Source organism: Ictalurus furcatus, chromosome 21 (genome assembly GCF_023375685.1).
Source record: "Ictalurus furcatus strain D&B chromosome 21, Billie_1.0, whole genome shotgun sequence".
Classification (NCBI taxonomy): Eukaryota; Metazoa; Chordata; class Actinopteri; order Siluriformes; family Ictaluridae; genus Ictalurus; species Ictalurus furcatus.
Window position 1 is genome coordinate 9,304,871 of NC_071275.1, and position 20,330 is coordinate 9,325,200.

Here is a 20,330-nt window from a genome sequence, read left to right on the forward strand (position 1 = left end):
AATAAAGTAGTGTCTCAGCGTAGTAGGTCTTTCTGGAATAGCCGTCACTCAGTGGAGCCCCTGCAGCCTGTTGCTGGTGATTCTCCTCCGTTCGTCCACTGCTCTTAACATCAGCAGAGAGAAGAGAAGAGAAGAGAAGAGAAGGCAGTGCCGAGGATGACACACCACCGTGATCACAAGTAACCCAGCCACCTCACTGCACTTTCATTCACATCCAAACCTGCAGGACTGAGCACCCAGGACCCACTCTTCCACTTCATCCTCCAGGTGAACTTATCATTACTACACTTGACCTTCTTTTTCTCAAACTGCTTGTTATTTTCTTTAATCTTTAATTATTTTCCATGCATCATATGTGTGCCTTAAGTGCTTGGATCATGTTGCATGGATTTCTTTTGGTTTTTTTAGTTTTATTATAATTTTCATTTTTAAAATATTACAAGACAAACAAATGATTAAAACAATTAATGATTGTGGGTTTTGATTTTTGAATGATGAATGCTTTTTTCCCTTTTTAAAAAGCACCACCTTGCTGTTACAGTGCCAACTGATTCTTCAGTGTCCACTGCAGTGAAATTTGAAAAGGTGGAGGATAAAACATTGTCGTCAGCATTTTTTAAAAACGAAATGCACTTTTTTTTATTCATACATACAGGGTTTTCCCACTTGGTCAGAATGATGGAGCGAGCTGTCGTGTTGGTGCTGTGCTGGATGGTGATGCTCGGACTCTGCACGCCACTCTATCCTTCACTACGGTACATCCATATGCAAATTATTTCCTGTTTATTTTGCTTACGCTGTTAGTATGAGTTTGGGTCAGGTCACTTTTTCCCGATGTATAGTTACTCACTGAACACCTGTTGCCCTCCCTAAATGTATTGGCACCCCTCTATCCCCATTTAGGAGAAAGACCATCACTGGTTTGTTGTCTTTTTGCAGGATAAACCCACATTTATGGGACTTTACTCGTTTGTTAGTTATGTTTTAAAGATGAACCATAAATGTCCGGGCAAAGTGTATTCATTTTATTTTAACACATTACCCTTAGCAAAAAGTCACACAAACTTTACGTGTGAATAATCCCACGATTCATTTATTTCTGTTCGTTTTTAAAAAAAATTAATTAATATTATTCTTTACACATGGTACATTTATGTTCACACGTGATTCTACAAACATGACTCATTTATTTTCATGTCATTTGCTACACATGATTGATTGACTGATTGATTTCTACATATATGATTCTTTAAACATGATGCATTTATATATCCATGTGATTTTACACACATGATTCATTCGTTTTCACGTGATTCAATACACATGAAGCCTTTATTTGTCACACATACATTACCGAACAGTGAAATCCGCAGGGTCAGCCATGGAGCAGAGAGGGTTAAGGGCCTTGCTCAGGGGCCCAACAGTGGCAGGTTGAAATCCCCCCCCCCCCCCCCCCGCACTAATCTGAACGAGACAAACCTCACCCTAATCTCCTGCTCAGGGTTTTGACCGCAGCCGAACCCTCACACACCCATCATTGTGCTTTACTCCAAATTTAGGAGTTTGTACCTGAAGTCTAATTACTGCATCCTCTGACTCATTTTACACACCCATATTGTTACACTCTTCTCACACAGATGAGTGTGAACGAGGCAGAAAACCAGACAAAAGCTCTGTCCCTCTCACACATGCTGGAGAGAAGCTACAGAGGCTGAGCTCTGATTATTACTGACCAGCACCTCACACGGGTCACTCCACTCAACCAGTGACGCTGCGCTTTTGTTGCGTTAACTAGTGCTGGGCAATTTGATTACTTTTTCAATGTATTGAGATTTTTCTCCATTTTCCTTTGGTGTGTGTGTGTGAGTGTGTGTGCTAGAAACACGTGAGGGGCTTTTTCCACCCGAAGGTCAGCGTGAACACAATGAATCCTCATTGCGTGAAAGGATGTGTGAAGGAACAGTGGTGCCTGTATTACTATAGGTTGAGATTTTTTTTGAGGTGTTATTTAATGTGCCGACGTCAAAACACTTTGAACACTTACTTCACCAGGGTTTCATTTTGAAAATAATGAAAGCAAGGGAAGAAAACATTTTTTTTGCATTGATTTTTGCAACATTTTCATCTTTCACCCTTATATATATTTGTTTATTTCAATTTTAGATTTTTACTTAGAAATTATACATAAATAATTAAATATATGAATGTATTTATCAAAGATAAATCACTGATTTAAATTGTTTTATTTTTATGCATTTAATTTTTTTATATATATAATTTTATTTTTTTATACACTTAAAAAAAGAGTATTATTGGTCTTATTTGGAGAACATTAAAGGTACGGTTTAGATATTCTGTATTATTCGGTATATTCTGTGTTATATTTTATATTATACAGAATAGAAGATATTTCAGGAAAAAAGATTTCAGGTAGAACCCCTTTAGAGAACTCTAGAACAAATGTGCTTTACATTTGCATACATGCATACATGCATACATGCAAAAAAAAAAAAAAACATTATAAGATGAAAGTGAAATTATTAAAATGGAAGAAAAAAAAGTACTGTATATAAGAGATTTTTTTTTTTCAAAAAAGAGAGAGAAGAAAACTGTTTTCAGGGCTTCTCCAACTTGTACATCAAGTTATTCATCTTCTTTAAGTAAATAAAGCATTTTAATACAGAAAGGAAACAAGGATACAATAAAATAAGTACATAAAGTAAACCAACGTCAATAAATAAATCAATAGAAATGAAAGTGAAAAGAAAATATCAATTAAATGATGGTGTAATAACAATATAAATTGAGATTGAATGCACGAATGAATAAATGCACTTTAAAAGTACTAAAAGGTTAAGTCTATTTCAGGTAGAGAGTTTTCCAGCGCTCATGGTCATAGTAATTACGTTGAAGTTTACCACTTTATTAATCCCACAAGGGGCAATTACACTAGACACACACAACACAATTACAGTACATCACAAACGACACATAACAGACTTATTTCAGACATAACACATAACCAAATTAAAACACATAAACCAATCATTAAATTGGTTAATCATTAGTCATTAAAAATGTCAGATTACAAAGACATTTAATACTTCTAAACCGTGTACCTGAAGGCGTTCTTTCAAATTCAAGGGGTGCATGTCATCGCTCAAGATACCCCAGGCTTTCCTTATCACTTGTTGCTCATAAAACTCTGTTAAACTCTGCAGTGGCACGCCGGTGATTTCTGAACAGGTCCTAACTATGTTTTGCAAGCTGGTTCTTACCCTTCAGAGAAAGTGATGGCAAGCAGTGTATAAACAAACAACTCCGAATATGCTCAGTAAAGGTGTTATAAAAGGTTTTTGGTATAGATTTTCCATACGCAAAAAGGACTTGACTTTCCTGAGAAGATCGATTCTTTGGTGGGCCTTCTTAATAAGGGCCACTGTGTTCTGCTGAAATGAAAAGCAGACTCATTTAAAACAGTCATCTTTACAGAATATTTCAAGATGAGTAAAGGCTGCTATGTTGATGTTATTTTAGTACATGTGAGGATTCGAGCAGCAGCAGCAGCATTCTTCTCTCTGCAAATTCGAAACAGTTTGAGACGTACTGTGTATACAGTACCGTATGAGGCAGAATAAAGCCCGAGTCCATGCATGTAGCTGGATCGAACTGAATCGTAAACACCGAGCTGCGATTACTCCACAGATATCTGAATAAAATCTGTCGTTTAGGATCAAATGATGTCACACGAAACAATTTATGTGTTACAAATAATGCCGTATGAACATGTGAAACATTTCCCAGGTTTGGTCAGAGAGCCACTGCGATACTGATGAGCTCCTCACTGGAAGACCCTCTGCAGCCCCCGACAGACTACAGATCTGCCCAGAGTCAGCACGTCGAGTTCAGGTCTTTCTGCACACATATTTCTAACCATCACAAAGTAATTCTCTGTAAAAGTAAATATATTTAAATATATTTCTTTTTAGCTGGAGGTCTGGTTTATATGAATCTTTTGATAAAATGTGACATTAGATCATATCTGTATATCCATAAATGTTCGCGTTGTGTATTTGGCACGTTCAGGTCTGGGAGACACGCGGACGCCATTTTCACCAACAGCTACCGCAAGGTTCTTGGTCAAATATCTGCTAGAAAATTCCTCCAGACTATTACAGGAAAAGGATCCGGGTAAAAGTGATATTTACCGTATATTTTTAAAAATTTATTTATGAGGATGGTACACCCTCGTTCATCATTTTATTAGGGACACCTGTACACCTGCTCATTCATGCAGTTATCCAGTCAGCCAATCACGAGGCAACAACGCAGTGCAGGGCAGATACAAGTGCTGTTCATGTTCACATCAAACATCAGAACGAGATCAGATGTTGCCTGTTCTCGACTAACACATCATTATAGCCCATTAGCCTCAAGGTTCGAAAGTGTCGTGCGTTCCGAGATGCTTTTCTGCTCACCACAGTTGTAAACAGTTGTTAATTGGGTTAATCAACTTGAACCAGTCCTCTGACCTCTCTCATCAACAAGACACTTTCCACTCGCTGCTCACCGGATGTCCCTGAGACTGTTGCGTGTGAAAACTCCAGGAGTTTCTGAAATATACCAAACTGGCACCAACAACCATGCTCAACCAGGTCATGAATATTTACTGAGGCTCTTGTCCTGTATCTACGTGATTTGTATGCATTGCACTCCTGGCTGATTAGATGCATTAAATCCATGAATGAGCATGTGTAGAGTACAGGTGTTCCTAATAAAATGGCTGGCAAGTATACGTATATTTTATATTGCATAATGTTTGGTATGGTGTTTATAAATACAGACACAAAAGAAGCTATTAGACATAATAAAAATAAATAAATACATAATCTATCCTTATGTAAATCGTAAATGTCCACAAACCTATAGGACACCATCCACTTCACTTGCATATTTAATTGTGATTGCCTCTTATATATCTTATGATGCAATAACACTTGTCTGAAGTAAAACTGGATGTTACTGTTACCATTTGATTTATAGAAGCCACATTTCATGATGCATTAGGCCATCATGACCGATCTGGCTACAGTTTCAGCGCACTATAATAATTTATATGGTTTACATACCATGTAGTACATTTAGTATTAGTAGGACGCATTTGGAACCCAGCCTTAATCATTATTCTCTCTAAAGCAGTGGTCACCAACCTTGCTCCTGGAGATCTACCTTCCTGAAGACTTTAGAAGACAATCATTGCCTTAAGAAGTTCTTGATCAACTAAAAGCGGTGTGTTAGATTTTGCTTGGAGATGAAACCTGCAAGAAGGTAGATCTCAAGGAAGCGGGTTGGTGACCACTGCTTTAAACTAAAGCCAAATGTGATGAAAACATTTGTCTGTTCAGAACCAGGCCAGGATCTGAACACTACGTGAAACGGCAGGCGGGAATTTTCGAGGACACGTACAAGCAGGACCTGATGTCCATCGAGAGGGAACACAGCTACAGGGAGCAGCAGAGAGGACGTCGAGGCTTTAGGTAAACCTAAAATTCTGGATCAACAGCGGGTTTTAGGCTCGTTCCAAACTAAAATGATGGAGGGAGTGGGCGAGGTTTCAGCAAGTCATCGATTTTGGCTCTTCAGACCAAGAAGAGTCAACTCGGTTAGCTCCCAAATAACTCTTCGCCAAACTAGACAAAAGTTTGTGATATTTTCATTAGTGATTGTTCTGCTTTGCTAAATTATGGCTGAAATTATTCCTCGAAATCTAACTCGACCTTCTACTTTGCATCAGCAAGGTTTTACAAAATGTACATTAGGAATGAATCTTATTGTGCTGCTGTGTACTACATACACAGGAGGGATTAGGATCAGTTCACAATCAAGTGTCTTTCTCTTTATTTTTCATGCTGCCATTTATCTTATTTCTCTAATGGTTTTTTCCCCTTGTTGTTCTTTCAGTCTGCAGTGCAATAGCTGTGCTTGTGGAGTGACGAACAGGAAGTGTCCAGAGACTCGACTCAGGAAATAGTGCGTCAGTGTGTTTGCTTTCTTGTGGTTTGCCAGTAAAATGGATTATGCAAAAACAAATAATGAATCTCTCTGAATAAATCAGAAATGCTGAGCCAAACTGTTTAGCAATTTATGTCACTTTGTTTTTTGTTTGCAATTTAGTCAAAGTTGAGGAAAAAGAACACAGAACATGGAGGGTTTTTCTTATTTTATTTTATTTTTTAAGTTGTTTTCTTTACAAAACCCCGGTTTGGTGAGATAAGTGTTCAGTGTGGTATATCGGACATAAAAAATAAAACTGATCAGCAAAAAAAAAAAATAAAAAAAATCCAAACCTGTTCAAAGAGAATTTGGGAAACAAATGACAACCACAAAAAGAAGAATCTTTACAGCTTGCTGTGAGAAAAACCACCTTAAAAGAACCAGCAACAATCATGTCAAAACCCCGATGGATCACGTACAGTGCATTCAGTTGGTTTTTTTTTTTTAAAGAAAAGTAATAAACATCAAACTGCATTCTGCTTTTCAGAGTTGATTTAGATTTCGTCTTTTGTTTGTTGTTTTTTTTTTTTTTTTTGAACAGTCCAATAAACCGCCATGAGCTGTCACGCCAGTTAGTTCCATCAAACTGATGCTTTCGTGCCAGATTTCTTCACTTAAATAAAGACGAGAACAAAATGAAGCTCCAGCCTCCTCGCGACTGCTTTCCGTCCATCATTTAGCTTTGTGTCTGAAAGAGGAAAGAGAAGTCGCTCAAAATCGTGAGTTAAATGTTTTAAAGCAGCTTTTTTTTAAAAAAACGATCGTGCGTAGACCCCAGACACAACGACGAACCGAATTGCAAATCTCTTAGAATGTGGAAGCCCGCTTTCTACCGCTTCAAAACTATGACGAGAAACTCTTATATCTTATATTACAAACACGAAAACAAGTTGGTTTTATATTCGGTATTTATGAAGCGTTTTCGCTTTCAACACCAGCGGTGTTTAACCAGGACTTCACTAGAAAACATGCTCGTCTCTATGCTCGGAATAATATGCTCGATCTGCCCTCTTACGCATACATGAGCCCACAGATTAGATAGTGTCTCTGTGATTTACAGGCAAGAGAGAGAGAGAGAGAAAGAGAGGCAGGCAGACAGACAGACAGAGACAGTATGCTGCTCTCGCCAAGAAACACAGCCAATTTTGCCCTCTTGGGATTTCAAACTTGCCGTCTGGCTTTTCCTACACTTCATTTTACGTTCATATCGTGAACGGTTTTTCTGAAAACCTCGCACCATCTTTAAATGAAGCAAATTAAGTGAGACTGCTCACACTAAGTTAATTGATTCACTGCTCTTTCGCAGGTTACTGTAGTTCAGTAGTGAACATTACACACAGCGCTGTTGAATTCTTGATTCTGATTGGTCAGAAGCTGTTGATGCATTTTCTATTAACAGCAGCAGCTCGTACTATTTATTTTAAAGCGCTCTTCTAATACGTTATTTAACTCGTTCATTTAAACCCCACCACAAATTTTATTTTATTCATTTTTTTAAGTGCCATTTATGACAGAAGACTTCAGTCAGTGTCAGCACTTTGAGGTGAAGGTGCAACAGTCAGTATTTTTAATTTCTTACTAGTACAAATAATGTGGAAATTTATGTACAAAATGATGAGCAATAATAATAAAAAAAATACATAATTAAACTTCCGGTCTGGAATGTTTTATAAACATGCCCCCAACATCTCCTTTACATCCTCATAAATCATTATGAGCAGAATTTTGCGTTTTTACAGAGTTGAGCAGTTTGAAACTGACGTCATGACCGTCCTTGCTAATGGTCGTTCTAATTAGCATGCTAACTCTAGTTGAACGAATGTACGCTTTGGGTGAAGCTTGGTGTACATCAGTGAAAATGTGGGTGGGTTCAATGAGTTTAAAAAAAAAAAAAAAAAATACATCATTCAAATCTTATTTCACTCCACCCATTTAACTGTTAGAGAGCTATTTTTCACAAATCTTACCTAATGCACCTTTCAAGTTTTACGACATGAAAAAGAGACAAGAGATGGGTTTGGTGAAGGAACGGCCGTTTATAGCTGCTGTAACACGTAAGTGAGAATGGATGCTAGTGATTTTCTCGGACGTTCCACAAGGTAGTGTCATTCTTTAATAAATTGTAATAGTTAACAAACTGCTGTTGTGTGAGAGAAATAAAACACTTTGCTGATTCTGTAAAATAGTCAGGGCGGTAACTGACTCTGCTTCATCGCAGCACCCCGTTGTTTTATTTCCTCTATAAACAGCACGACATGGAGTGGTTTACTCCTCACATAATTAAATCACAATTAATGAAGCACACTTTGATGACGGTCCCTTACTAATTCACACTTCATGCCTAATTAAAGTCTGTCTGGTGTGTTTGAAAAATAAGAACGCAGACATGAGCATGTTTTGTTTCAGAAGGTATATGTAACTTCAGTCATAACTTCAAGAAATCTGCTAATAATTACGACTCGGCGAATTGGTTTTAGTAGCAAAAAGGAGCTTCCTTACAACTACAAGCAGCAGGTGTGTGAAAATGACTTATTAGTGCATGCATGCCTGTCGAAGACACGATCGTTCATGAGGAACACGCTGGAGCTGATGTAAAAACACGTTCACGAACAAATGACGCAGCAGCGCGAAATCACACAGCCATGCACTTTGCACTACAGTGGTGAAAAGGACATCATGCTGTCCTCAGGATACAGAGCCTTACTTCAGCCTGGGAGACTGGGCTTTGTTTAAATAAACCGGGCTTTCACCGCAGACTCCTATACTTAGCCAACCTACTACTCTGCTCAGCGGCGATCCTGGAGGATGAGGACGGGAAAGAAAGAAAGAAAGAAAGAAAGAAAGAAAGAAAGGAGAAACAGCAGCAAACAGGACAGTTAAAGCACTAACAAGAAAAAGAGGAAACGTTACAGCAGGAATAGGGGGTAGGTATACAGTTGTATGCAAAGGTTTGTGCACCCTTGGCTCTGCGAGGCACAAATTATTAGTACAGTGAAAAGAATAAAAGTTTATGATGCGTATACAAATGTTTTGGCACCTCATCCAGCAGAAATCCTAGCTTCCATATGTTTCTTTGTAATATTCTTTCATTTGCGCTTTTTTTTATGTCCCCCCGCCCCAAATCAGGTCTATTATTATTTCTAAATAAATAAATAAATAAATACAAAGCAGGCATATAGTTTATTATAATCTGTGTTCTAAAGGCAGTGATGCATTACTGAGCCAAGGGTGCCAATACTTTAATCTTTGGGAAGAATGTTGAGCACTGTTCCAACATTGTACTGGAGTGCTTGACTACAAAACTAGTAATACACAAGAAAGAAGGAAAAAAAACAAAAGGGAGGAAAGAAAGAAAAAGAAAGAAATGGGGGAATATAAGAGAAAATGGGGACTGAGAAAAAGAAAGAAGGGCTTGAGAAAGAAAAAGAAAGAAAGGGGAATGAGAGAGAAAGAAAGAAAAAGAGGGATGAGTAATATTGAGGTACTGTCTACCCTCTACCAGGGAGCAGGACAGGAAACAGTGGTGTATGTAATGGAAACTTCTTGCACAGCTACAGAACCTCATGGGGAAAATATAATTCATGTAATTAATTCGTAATGTGTTCTCTACGTATAAAGGGGCGTATGGAGGGGCATCTCATTAACAGATTGAATTGAAAAGAGAAAGTAAAGGAAAACGACTCCGTACCTTTTCACTGCTTTCTGAGCCAGCATGCGGTTCCCAGCCAGGAACGTGAGGCTTCCGAGGATGGCCAGGTATTTAAGAGTCTGGAACATGTTGAGCTGAGTCCAGTACACGTACATCAGGCCCAGCATGGCTGTATCACAAAGCACAAAGAAACAAGAACACATGGATATCTGGAGGAAACACAAAGACGTCGTGTACGAGATCGGTTTGAAGGGGCGTACTGTATCTTATCTCAGGTTGGAGAGAGGAGTGTATAGACGACAAGAAAATATCACACATATGAGGTTAGATTTTCATCTGCATTACAGTAAAAACTTACAATAAAATATGGGGCACAACAAATCTTTAAGATCATGAACCAAAAGTCAACATAAAAACTGCATTTGATGGAAAAATGTCTTATAGCCTGAATTATTACATTATAAATTACCTAATTATTCTTCACATGACCTACTTGAGCTCCTTTTATTTATTAAAATCAGACCCAAGGCCCATTTTCATGCACTCACCAGCATGGCCAACATGGAACAGCACACAGCTGGGGGATAGACTGAGGTTGGAAATATTGGCACCCAACTTGAACCACTGCACAGAAAGAGACGTTGATAAAACACTGAGTCAAAAACCACCCAATCTAGAGACATTAAAGGAATAATGAGAGAGTATTCATCTAGATACTCTGTCTAATATTGAAACTGTTCAAACAATGGACTAGTTATAATGCAAAAGAAAGAAAGAAAGAAAGAAAGAGGAATGAGAGAGAAAAAGAAAAAAGGGAGAATAAGAAAGAAAAAGAAAGAAAGAAAGAAAAAGAAAGGAGGAATATGAGAGAAAGAAAGGGAGGAAGGAAAAAGGGGAATAAGAAAGAAAGAAGGAAAGAAAGAAATGGGGGAATGAGAAAGAAAAGGAAAGAAAGGAATGAGAGAAAAGGGGTGAATGAGAAAGAAAAGGAAATAAAAGGAATGAGAGAGAAATGGGGAAGAGAGAAAGAAAGAAAAATAAAGTCGGGGAATGAGAAAGAAAAAGAACTGGGGAATGAGAGGAAAAATGGGGGAATGAGAAAGAAAGAACAGAATGAGAGAGAGAGAAAGAAAGACATTAAAGGAATAATGAGAGTATTCCACCTAGTTACTCTGTCTAATCTCTCTCTCTCGTGTGATTATCACAAACTCTTTTGAACCTGTTTATTCCAAACTCACTTAAAAAGGAAGTCTAGTGGGAAGATGACGAAATCTGTCAAATTGTCATTATGTTTATTATTTTGAAATAACTGAACATTTATTATTTTGTAGAACTCCTTAGTGTTTTCTTCAGCATCTGTAAATGAAGCTTTAAAAATGAAGCTAGAATTCAGGGTTTCAGGGACATTTCTAGAAGGATGAATCTGTGGTTATGTTGATGTTTATCATGTTGACGTTCAATTACATCTTCTGCACTGGAAAGTCGGATAAAACTGATCTTAGGGAGTTTTAAATCAGACCCTCTCTCACCTTCGTATCATCCCAACACCTTTTCCTTAAAATTAAGATGATCAGTTATTGCAAGAATTCAAAAACAACCCTTTCATTATAAATAACTAAACACGGTTTCGGTCATTTCCTCAAGATGTGTTGAAATACTTGTCTGTGCAATATTTCATTATTAACAGAGAAATGTCCATACCAGGATGAGCAACAGCAGGAAGGGAGAGAGGACGAGTGCGGTGAAGGTGTTGGACAGGACAGTAGGAGGTCTTTTCTCTGGCTCACGGAACATGTGCTAGACATCCATAAAGAGCGATAAATAACATCATTCAGTATTTCGTCATCATGCAACAACAATCCTCTTTCATTCACTTTGAGAACACCAACCTGAATCTCTGGTTTGGGAACGTACAGGTTCTTTGACTGAACCGTAGACGGAGCCTCCTCATCGAGGAACTTGAGAACAACATCCGCCTTTGAAGAAAGGAAAGGGTTAGAGGACGTCGATGACTGTCAAATACACTGAAGAAGTCACTCAGTTAGTTTACACTGCTCCCATACCACATTCCATAAGACCGGGTTCTCCAGCGTGGCGTCTCCCACCATCAGGTAGAGCGCGTAGGTGCCTGAGATAGAGTCGAACTCTGTCTTTCTTTCAGCTGTGTCCAGCTCAAACTTGTACAGGTTCTTGCTGTCCGGCTCGGCCACAAACACCACCTCCTGCCCCGTCTTCTGGTTGTGCAGCCTGACGAAGGTCTGAGAACAATCAGAAATTAAAGCCTATTCGAGCTGATTTACGTAACATCAGTTGTAAGCGATTTGACGGTTTAACTGAGAAATTCGTACATGCTAAAGTTCCCCCTTTATTGAGAAAATGACCGAGTGTGAATGTCAGTGAAGTTGATTAGCGAGAGAGATTAACTCGTGCCTTGTTAATTATAACCAAAATTAAACTACAACAGCATAGTACCGGAAAACACAGAGCCTCTCTTCCTCTATAACCCATTTCTGAAAGGAAATACCCTAGAAAGAAAGACAGGAATGAGCGAAGAAATTAAAGAAGAAAGGGAGGAATAAGAAAGAAAGAGAGAAAGATAGAGGGAGGAATGAGAGAGAGAAACAAAGAGAGGAATGAGAGAGAGAGAGAGAGAGAGAGAGAGAGAGAGAGAGAGAGAGAGAAAGAAGAAAAGGAGGAAAGAAAGAAAAAGAGTAATGAGAGAGAAAGAGAGAAAAAGAAAAAGAGGAATAAGAGAGAGAAAGAAAGAGGGAGGAATGAGAAAAGAAAGAAAGGAAGGAATGAGAGAGAAAGAAAAAAGGAGGAAAGAAAGAAAAAGAGGAAAAGGAGAGAAAAAGAAAACGAGTAATGAGAGAGAAAGAAAGAAAGAGAGGGAGGAATGAGAGAAAAAGAGAAAGAAAGGGAGGAATGAGAAAAAGAAAGAAGGAAAGAGAAAAAGAAAGAAAGAAAGAAAGAGAGGAATGAGAGAGAAAGAAAGAGGGAGGAATTAGAAAAAGAAAGAAAGAAGGAGGAATTAGAAAAAGAAAGAAAGAAAGTAAGAAAGAAAGAAAGAAAGAAGAGACCACAGTTGCTCCTCGGATCATTTTTGTTTTATGAATACCAGTGGCATTCATGTGAAGGCAACATGTGAAGGTCAGACAGTGAGATTCGAAGCTGTACCTGATGAGGCGTGAGCTCCACTCCGGTGGCTTCATCCACCAGCTGGAAGGTCATAGCAAAGTTCTGGTGGCTGTCAGCCAAGAAGGAGGTCTTGGCTTTGTTTGGATATTCCACTCTAAGAAAATAAATAAATAAGTTAATGTATCTAAATAAGTGAAAAGATTAGTATTATTCATTAGATGCTTGTGATGGAGGAGGATCTCACCGAGTGGTTTTGGCACCGATGCTCTGGTCCTTGTCGACCACAGACAGGTCCATGTTATTGATGGCTACCTTAGTGGAGACTTTTACCTTGAGCTAACGAAAGGGTGTTGAATAATTACATGGGAAAAGCAACATTTAATTTGAGAAAAGCTTTGTGTGGTGAACTGAATGACGTGACAGCATATTTTTCAGGGTTCAAAGGCCTACAAAAGACAAGACTGCCCTCTGACCAGCTGCCTTCACCTTACATTCAAACAGAACAGGGACTAAATAATTGCTTTTTAAAAGCCTCATTGAAGAATGAATCACCAGTCATTTAAACAATTAAGAGTCAAAGCCCCAGGGAGAAAATTTCTAAACTCTTTTTCCTTTTTAAAAAACAAAAAAGCACAGCTTATGTTGCGTGGTTACATCGTAATTGAGTTTATCGTCATACGTTATTGAAACAGTCCTCTTACGTCAATTTGGTTGGCCACCAGACGGCTGTCTCCGGTGACGGCGATGGAGAACTGGTAGTAACCACTCGCAGGCTGGCTGGCCATGAAGTTCAGCTCAAAAATGTCACTAAAACAAAAACAACAAAATATATATAATAATTAACTGGGGGAGGGGGAAAAAAATAAAGAAATAAATAATAAATAAATAAAACCCACAGATCAGTGTTTTTCAGAAGTAAAACTACAGCACTTTGAATGTTGCCATGGCAACCAGCAGCAAATAATGAAGGTCAAATAAATCAGTCATTTCTAATTCCCTCGTACAGGATCTACAATTGCAACGTGTCAGATAGAAGGCGAACGTCAGGAACGTACTCATGTAGGGTGAAGGGGGTCTGACTCAGGACTACAGCCTTGGAGGACACGGAGGTAGCCGATTCCACCAGCACATTGGCAGAGCTCAGAGGCTGGCACAGAACATCAGTTACCTGGAGCTGTCACACACACACACACAGTCACAAAATTATTCTTACTAAGACAGTATAGAAATAAAAGTAAAAAGTAATTTAAAGTGTGTTATATGTAAATAGAAATGCATTTTAAAATGTGAATCATGATACACTCCATCAATTAGGGATGTGCAAAATAATCTCAATTTGCAATAACACTGCGGTGGACAGATGTTGACGCTACAGGGTTGTAATAAACTAACCCCTGGAAAAAAGATCATTATATACCCAAAAGTTTGTGGACACCTGACTAGAGATCAACAGATATTGATATTTTTTTTTTTATTACCGATACCGGTTAGATGCTTATGTGCCCGATAACCGATACGCAGAACCGATATGTATTTACTGTTTTACGTCTGTTTGACACAATGAGAAGACCACCACTGAACTAAACAAACCGTTTTATTCATAACAATTTTGTCAATTTCACTTCCTCCTTAAACTATATATCAAGCATTTATGGAACACATCTCATTTGTACAGTAATGGCGGTCCTGCGTGCAATTCTCAAAACACCCACAAGATGGCTGCCATTTATCGGTGGATCCGATATTACAAAACTGTGAACAGATTATGGAAAAATGCTTAAATAAATAAAATATTAATTGGTTAAAAAAAAAAAAAAAAAAAAAAAAAAAAAAAAGATTATTGGTCGCTCTCGAACATCCCATTCAGATTTAGTCCCCTTTTACAGTTAGAATAACCTCCACTCTTCTGGGACGGCTTTTCACTAGATTTTGGGGCATGGCTGTGGGGATGTGTGTTCGTTCATACAAAGACATTCTATATAACTCTGAGCTTCCAACTGTCTAGCAACAGTTTGCAGAGGACCAACATATGGGTGTGACGGTCAGGTGTCCACATACTTTTGGCCAGTTTTCCCCATTCACAGATGGTTCATGTTGATAACACGTTCACCAGTGAATTTTTTTTTAAGACTGCCTGAATTTTTGTCTAGGGCATGAATGTGACGCTTCATCAGCAGAGACAATATCGTGGGACTGCAGGAAGATCATGTCGCCCCTCCCAGGGATTCAAGTACTCACTTATTTCCAGAGTCTCTATAAAAAGCACATAATTAACTGGTCAGAAATTTGAGTTTAATTACACTGTCTGTGTATGTCTACCTGCAACAGAGGCTGGCTGTGCGAGACAGCCGCAGAGCCCAGAGCGTTAACGATGACCGGCATGTGGAAGCGGTTGTTGGAGAGAGCGGCAGCAGCGCTGGCTACACTGAACGCCTCAGACAGAGATTCCCACGACTTCTTACTGAAGATGGAGTTCACCAGCTGGATCACCTGGTCCTGAGAACAGCAAAGGGTGATACGACAAAAATATCACATCATATCATGATACCTGAGGACATTTCTACGATACGCATCACGATATATAATTTAACTAACAGACTGTCTGCAAAAAAAGTACTAAAATAAAACAAAACAAAAAAAAAACGTTAAACTGAGTTCGACGATACTTTTCTTTAATGTCCACAAAGAAAAACAATTACATCAAGTCAACGGCATCCGTTCGGTACCAGTTCATTTGTAATGATTAAAAAACATCACCATACCAACGATATCTCAGAAAAGTGTATCGCATAATCATTCATCACGATATCGATATTCTATCGATATTTCAGCCAGCCCTAACCGAGAAAATGACACGAAGCGACGTTTTATCTCCACCTCCAGGTGATTACAAACAATTCTCAAAACTGATTGGTTTATATTAATGCGCTTGTTTAATATGTCATCGTTTCTACAGTAACAACTCGGACTTGTTAATCAGGCGCTCCGCACAAACGTGTTAAAAAAACATGTCCAATTGCTGATACGATTAAATTTCCTGTGAGGAGATGTTTATCCTCCAGTTTTCACCAACACTGGAAATTTCTGCTTTCTGGTTATCTTCTGTGTCTTACTAACTTCAAGATGGAGGAGAAGAAAAAAAAAGAAAAAGAAAAAAAAAAAAAAAAAAAAAAAAAAGAGAGGCTGGTGAGGGAAGGACTAGTTATAGCCACTATAACATAAGTGAGAACAGGAACTAAGTTCTTTCCTTTCCTGGACGTTCCACAAATAAAAGTGGATAAAAAGTATGATGTTTGATTCTTTAAGAAATAACAGATCGTAATTGTTGGTATGTTGTGGCAGTATAAGAGGAATAAAGTCCTTCAAGACATGCTCTCATAGGAAAATAATTAAATTCAAGGGGGTAACAGTATCTCTGCTTCATCACACCACTTAATCATTGATTATTTCCCCTAACAGCACACTCCAAGTGTTTTATTCCTTATTTAACTACTACAGACATGCAGTGAGGAGTCTCACCTCTTTCAGTGGAGGCTCCACGTCCATGTAATCGGACAGAGCGTATGCTGCAGACACGAACAGCGCGGTGGCCTCCAGACCTTCCTCGAACTGGAGGTACACGCCCCCTAGGTCATCCAGCCGAGCAGCCAGATCCTGCACATGACGCACAAAAATAAAAACCCAGACAATCAAACGTGTTTTGGCAACAGAATGAAAGAAATCCTTCAGCATTAGTGTATTGATGAATGAATGAATAAATCAATAATTTTTTTTTTTTTTTTTTTTTTTAAAAAGAATGGACTTTCCATTCCAAGTTGAATTTTTAACTCTGTGCTAAAGCGCCACCTGGAGCCTGACTTCAATCATCTCACCTCGATTTCCTCCAGGATCTCTCCAAGTTCGGCCTGCTGAGAGAGACGGGAGGCTGTCTGCAGAGCGTGCATGATGCTGCGTACGCACAAAAAAAAAACAAAAAAAAAAACAGAACGTTACCTAGAAATTTATTTACTGGATACGTGTTGAATTCAGAGTCAGACATGACAGCTCTGCATCTACGTGTTCTTGTACTGAACTGAAATTTATAATCACATTATTATGATCTAAACCAGGGCCGTCCAATCTTATCTGGAAAGGGCCGGTGTGGGTGCAGGTTTTCATTCCAACCAAGCAAAAGCCAATACTACATGTAGTGGTAATAATAATACATTGTAACTATTCGAAATTATATCCCATCACAATACTTGAAAAAATTTGCAGAACATTTAAAGCGGCAGTTAAACAGTAGAGCCGGTTTAACATACTGTATGAATTGATACACATATTACACGTACTGTTTTCATCCAACAACGTAAGGCAGCTGTCAAGTTGGAGCTCGACCACCACTGAATATCACTGTGCCTCCAATAATCTGCTGTCTCTATAGACCCATGGGGTTTTTTCCCCACCCATTTCTTTTGCTATTTTAGGACTGTTTCTGTTGAAATTTCATTGTATAATAAGTAAGAAATGTTAATTATATACTACAAAAAAAGGGTCGTCATTTTTAATGTCAACAGAAATGACTGAAAACGGAAATGGAGGGTAAATTTAACATTTACTTTACAGTATAAACATTTACTATATAATAAAAAAAAAAATTATTAACGTCCAGTCAGCCGCTTCTCAATGTGGAGTTACAAAATGCACTGAAAATACTGCATTGTGACAATTTAGCATCATCCAGCCTGAGAAACACCACATTTCTTATTAATATACATAAAAACCCTCTAGTGCCCAGTAGAGGGCAGCAAAGTAGTGAATTTGAAGCTGTGTGCACAACTATTTCACAGTTACCTGAGCAGTTAAATTTCTCATTTAACTGGACTCGTAGGCGAGGCTATTTGTGGTTCACCATTTTTGGGTTTGTTACGGTAAAATCCATATTATGGGACAATGCCTCTCACCCCTAATTTCCATACATACAGAGGTCCACACATTTCTTGCACCATGAGAACTTAACTAAAATTTGAGAAGGTCCAGTGTGGCAGCAGAGGCGTGGTCGAGCATCACGTGAGGACAGAGAGCAGGCGGACTGAATAGGCAGGTAACGCGTGAAGCTTCTCACCCTTTTATTACTGACAGTCTACTTATTGGTGTTTTTGTGCTTTGAGTAACTGCGGTAACCAAAGAGGGAGAGAGAGGGGGAGAGACAGAGACCGGGAGAGACAGGGGGCGTCGACAGAGACAGGGAGACAGACAGAGAGAGGGAGTGGCATAGCTGGCAGAGCCTGCAGGACACACACACACACACTAGAGCATGAACTCTGAACCTGAATGGGGTGAAAGTGGTGAGCTGTGACGGGTGAAAAACACGACGAAAAATAAAGGCAAGCACCACCTTTCCCTCAAGTCCTTCCGGAGGTTCTTCATCCAGTTATATAAAATTCCTTGCTTAAAAAGGTCCGGATAACTGACTAACATGACTGTTAATAGTGACAACAGTAACCGTTTAAAGCTGAACCAAGACCATTCGAAGTGGTTATGTATGTATTGGTTCAGGTTACCACTTTTGACTAAAAAGTCACAGATTTAGAACAGAGATGATGTCGGTTTTGAACCTGACACAGGAAGAATAACTGCAGACTTCTTGTTGTTGTGCCCCCCTCCAAAAAAAAAAACAAAAAAAACAAACAACAAAAAAAACAAGCCACTTTGGCAGTTCGCTAATCAGACCAGAGAGGGTCAAATAAACCGTCAAACCCATGAACGCCTGCGAAAACGACCAAAAGCCCTATAGCTAGACTCATGTGACGAGCTCTCATCTAAATACTTTGCCGCGTCTGCATGTACTTGCCATCAATACCCAAGAACAAGGCGAGCGTTTACTCACGCCACGACATTGTCCTCTTTTGCGACGCGTGCTTTAATGGCACTGACCACCTCTTGCGATGCCAGAGGGAGTCCCAGAGAGCTGAGCGCGCTCACAGCCTGGTGGATCTGCGAGATGGCCGAGTCCTCGCTTACAGCGGCGAGGAGCAAATCCCGAGTCTCGTTCGATACGTGGATCTGTCAAAGATCAAATTAGTTATCCGTCTTTCATTAGACAGGTTATTTAAAAAAAACAACCATTTTTTACATTCATACCTCACAAGAGGAAAGCGCTCGACTGGCCTCAGCCACATAAAACAGAGATTCTATGCTTGAAGTATCCAGGTTGGACGTAATGAAATTGCAAGCCTCCTGAAAGTATAAACCGAAATGCGATAAATAAGTGTTTTTGTATACATATGATATGATATATCCCTTTGATATTGATCTGAGCTCACATCCGAATCAGGCACGGACGCTCCCAGCTTGCTCAGGCCAACAATCGAGAAGTACGCTGACTTCAGGTCTGTGAACGGCTGCTCCAGGACATCCTGAAGTCTGTCCAAATCCGAAGCGGTCAGGTGGTGGGTTGGGTTGCGCGCCCAGGCTCCGAGAGCCAGGATGGAGACCACAATGCTGACCAAACCTTTCAAACACACATGCACATACACATTAATATCAGTAAACATACTGTACATGTTGTCATTCTTTGGAAAATCTATCCTACGCCTGAGACTTGAATAATAAACACAGGCATTAAATATGCATACTACTGATTAAATAAATGACTCCTTATCAGAAATCACTGTCTTGGAGGAGTATTTAACGCAGGGCTCTGACCCAAATACCTCACCACACGATAAAGAAGTGCACTACATGTGCTATAAAATGGCGCCTCTAAACCCTAATTAGTGCACTATATGTTAAATAAGCAGTCATTTGGTATGCAGCAGTTTTCACTTTAGCTTCCTGATATATCCCATGCTGACGAAGAAATAAGTATAAATATGTAGAAATAACATTGCAGTTTAGAGCTAATTACGGCTTCTGAACTTCTCAAATAATATTTATAGACAGACACATTTCAGTCGTTAGCTAGTCAACTAGCATGTTAGCATTATGCAAAACGCCATTGATAGAATTGATAGATGAGAATTTCTTTAAGGACTCTCAACCAAAAAAACACAGACTTTTCGTGCAACCAGCGCAGGAGAAAAGAACGCTTTGTTGTTCATAGGATAAAATTACACACAGCATAATTTTGTGAAAACTGACTCTTAATCTCTGTTAAATGACTTACGGAGTAGCGCCATGTCGCCGTATGCAGCGTCACCAAAAGCGCTCGCGAGACTTCCGGGACAGACGAAAACCTATTTTGACTAAATAATAGGGGGAGCGTTTTTGCGCCGATGCCTAATAGCGATGGATTTCAACCGAAAATTCAATTTATTTATTCGCTAATATCGCACGAATAAATAATTCATTTCACAAACTCGAACCAAGTGTCAACTATTTAAGTAATAGTAAAACCTCCACCCCTGTAAACCGAACATGGTATAAACCAACCGCTGCGCTTGAACAATACGAGAAAAAAGAAATTATATTTCTCGCGGCTGCAGATATTTATTCTAGTCAATTTTTT

The 20,330-nt window shown here is 39.0% G+C and overlaps 2 protein-coding genes across 2 annotated transcripts; one reads left to right on the forward strand and one right to left on the reverse strand.

Annotated features, from left to right (window-relative positions):
- The first annotated feature begins 402 nt into the window (after nt 1–402).
- Nucleotides 403–6,497, forward strand: ghrh (growth hormone releasing hormone). Its single transcript, XM_053653117.1, has 5 exons — nt 403–755; nt 3,805–3,909; nt 4,087–4,191; nt 5,406–5,537; nt 5,962–6,497. The coding sequence occupies exons 1-5, from the start codon at nt 499–501 to the stop codon at nt 6,029–6,031; spliced, it is 669 nt and encodes a 222-aa protein (XP_053509092.1). The 5' UTR covers nt 403–498; the 3' UTR covers nt 6,032–6,497.
- Nucleotides 6,498–6,560: 63 nt separating this feature from the next.
- Nucleotides 6,561–20,028, reverse strand: rpn2 (ribophorin II). Its single transcript, XM_053653116.1, has 17 exons — nt 19,989–20,028; nt 19,147–19,334; nt 18,965–19,060; nt 18,711–18,886; nt 16,714–16,789; nt 16,361–16,495; nt 15,161–15,337; nt 13,897–14,015; nt 13,543–13,648; nt 13,086–13,177; nt 12,881–12,995; nt 11,767–11,961; nt 11,593–11,679; nt 11,405–11,500; nt 10,252–10,327; nt 9,743–9,872; nt 6,561–6,742 (listed from the first exon to the last, which is right to left on the reverse strand). The coding sequence occupies exons 1-17, from the start codon at nt 19,999–20,001 to the stop codon at nt 6,727–6,729; spliced, it is 1,893 nt and encodes a 630-aa protein (XP_053509091.1). The 5' UTR covers nt 20,002–20,028; the 3' UTR covers nt 6,561–6,726.
- Nucleotides 20,029–20,330: the final 302 nt, after the last annotated feature.

Excerpts from the sequence above, each read along its gene's own strand:
- ghrh (XM_053653117.1), top strand. The coding sequence starts at position 499 with ATGCTTTTTTCCCTTTTTAAAAAGCACCACCTTGCTGTTACAGTGCCA. Across the intron at positions 756-3,804 it reads CCACTCTATCCTTCACTACG|GTTTGGTCAGAGAGCCACTG; the intron begins GTACATCCATAT and ends AACATTTCCCAG. Across the intron at positions 4,192-5,405 it reads ATTACAGGAAAAGGATCCGG|AACCAGGCCAGGATCTGAAC; the intron begins GTAAAAGTGATA and ends TTGTCTGTTCAG.
- rpn2 (XM_053653116.1), bottom strand. Across the intron at positions 14,016-15,160 it reads ACAGCCAGCCTCTGTTGCAG|CTCCAGGTAACTGATGTTCT; the intron begins GTAGACATACAC and ends TGTGTGTGACAG. Across the intron at positions 13,178-13,542 it reads TGGTGGCCAACCAAATTGAC|CTCAAGGTAAAAGTCTCCAC; the intron begins GTAAGAGGACTG and ends CCCTTTCGTTAG.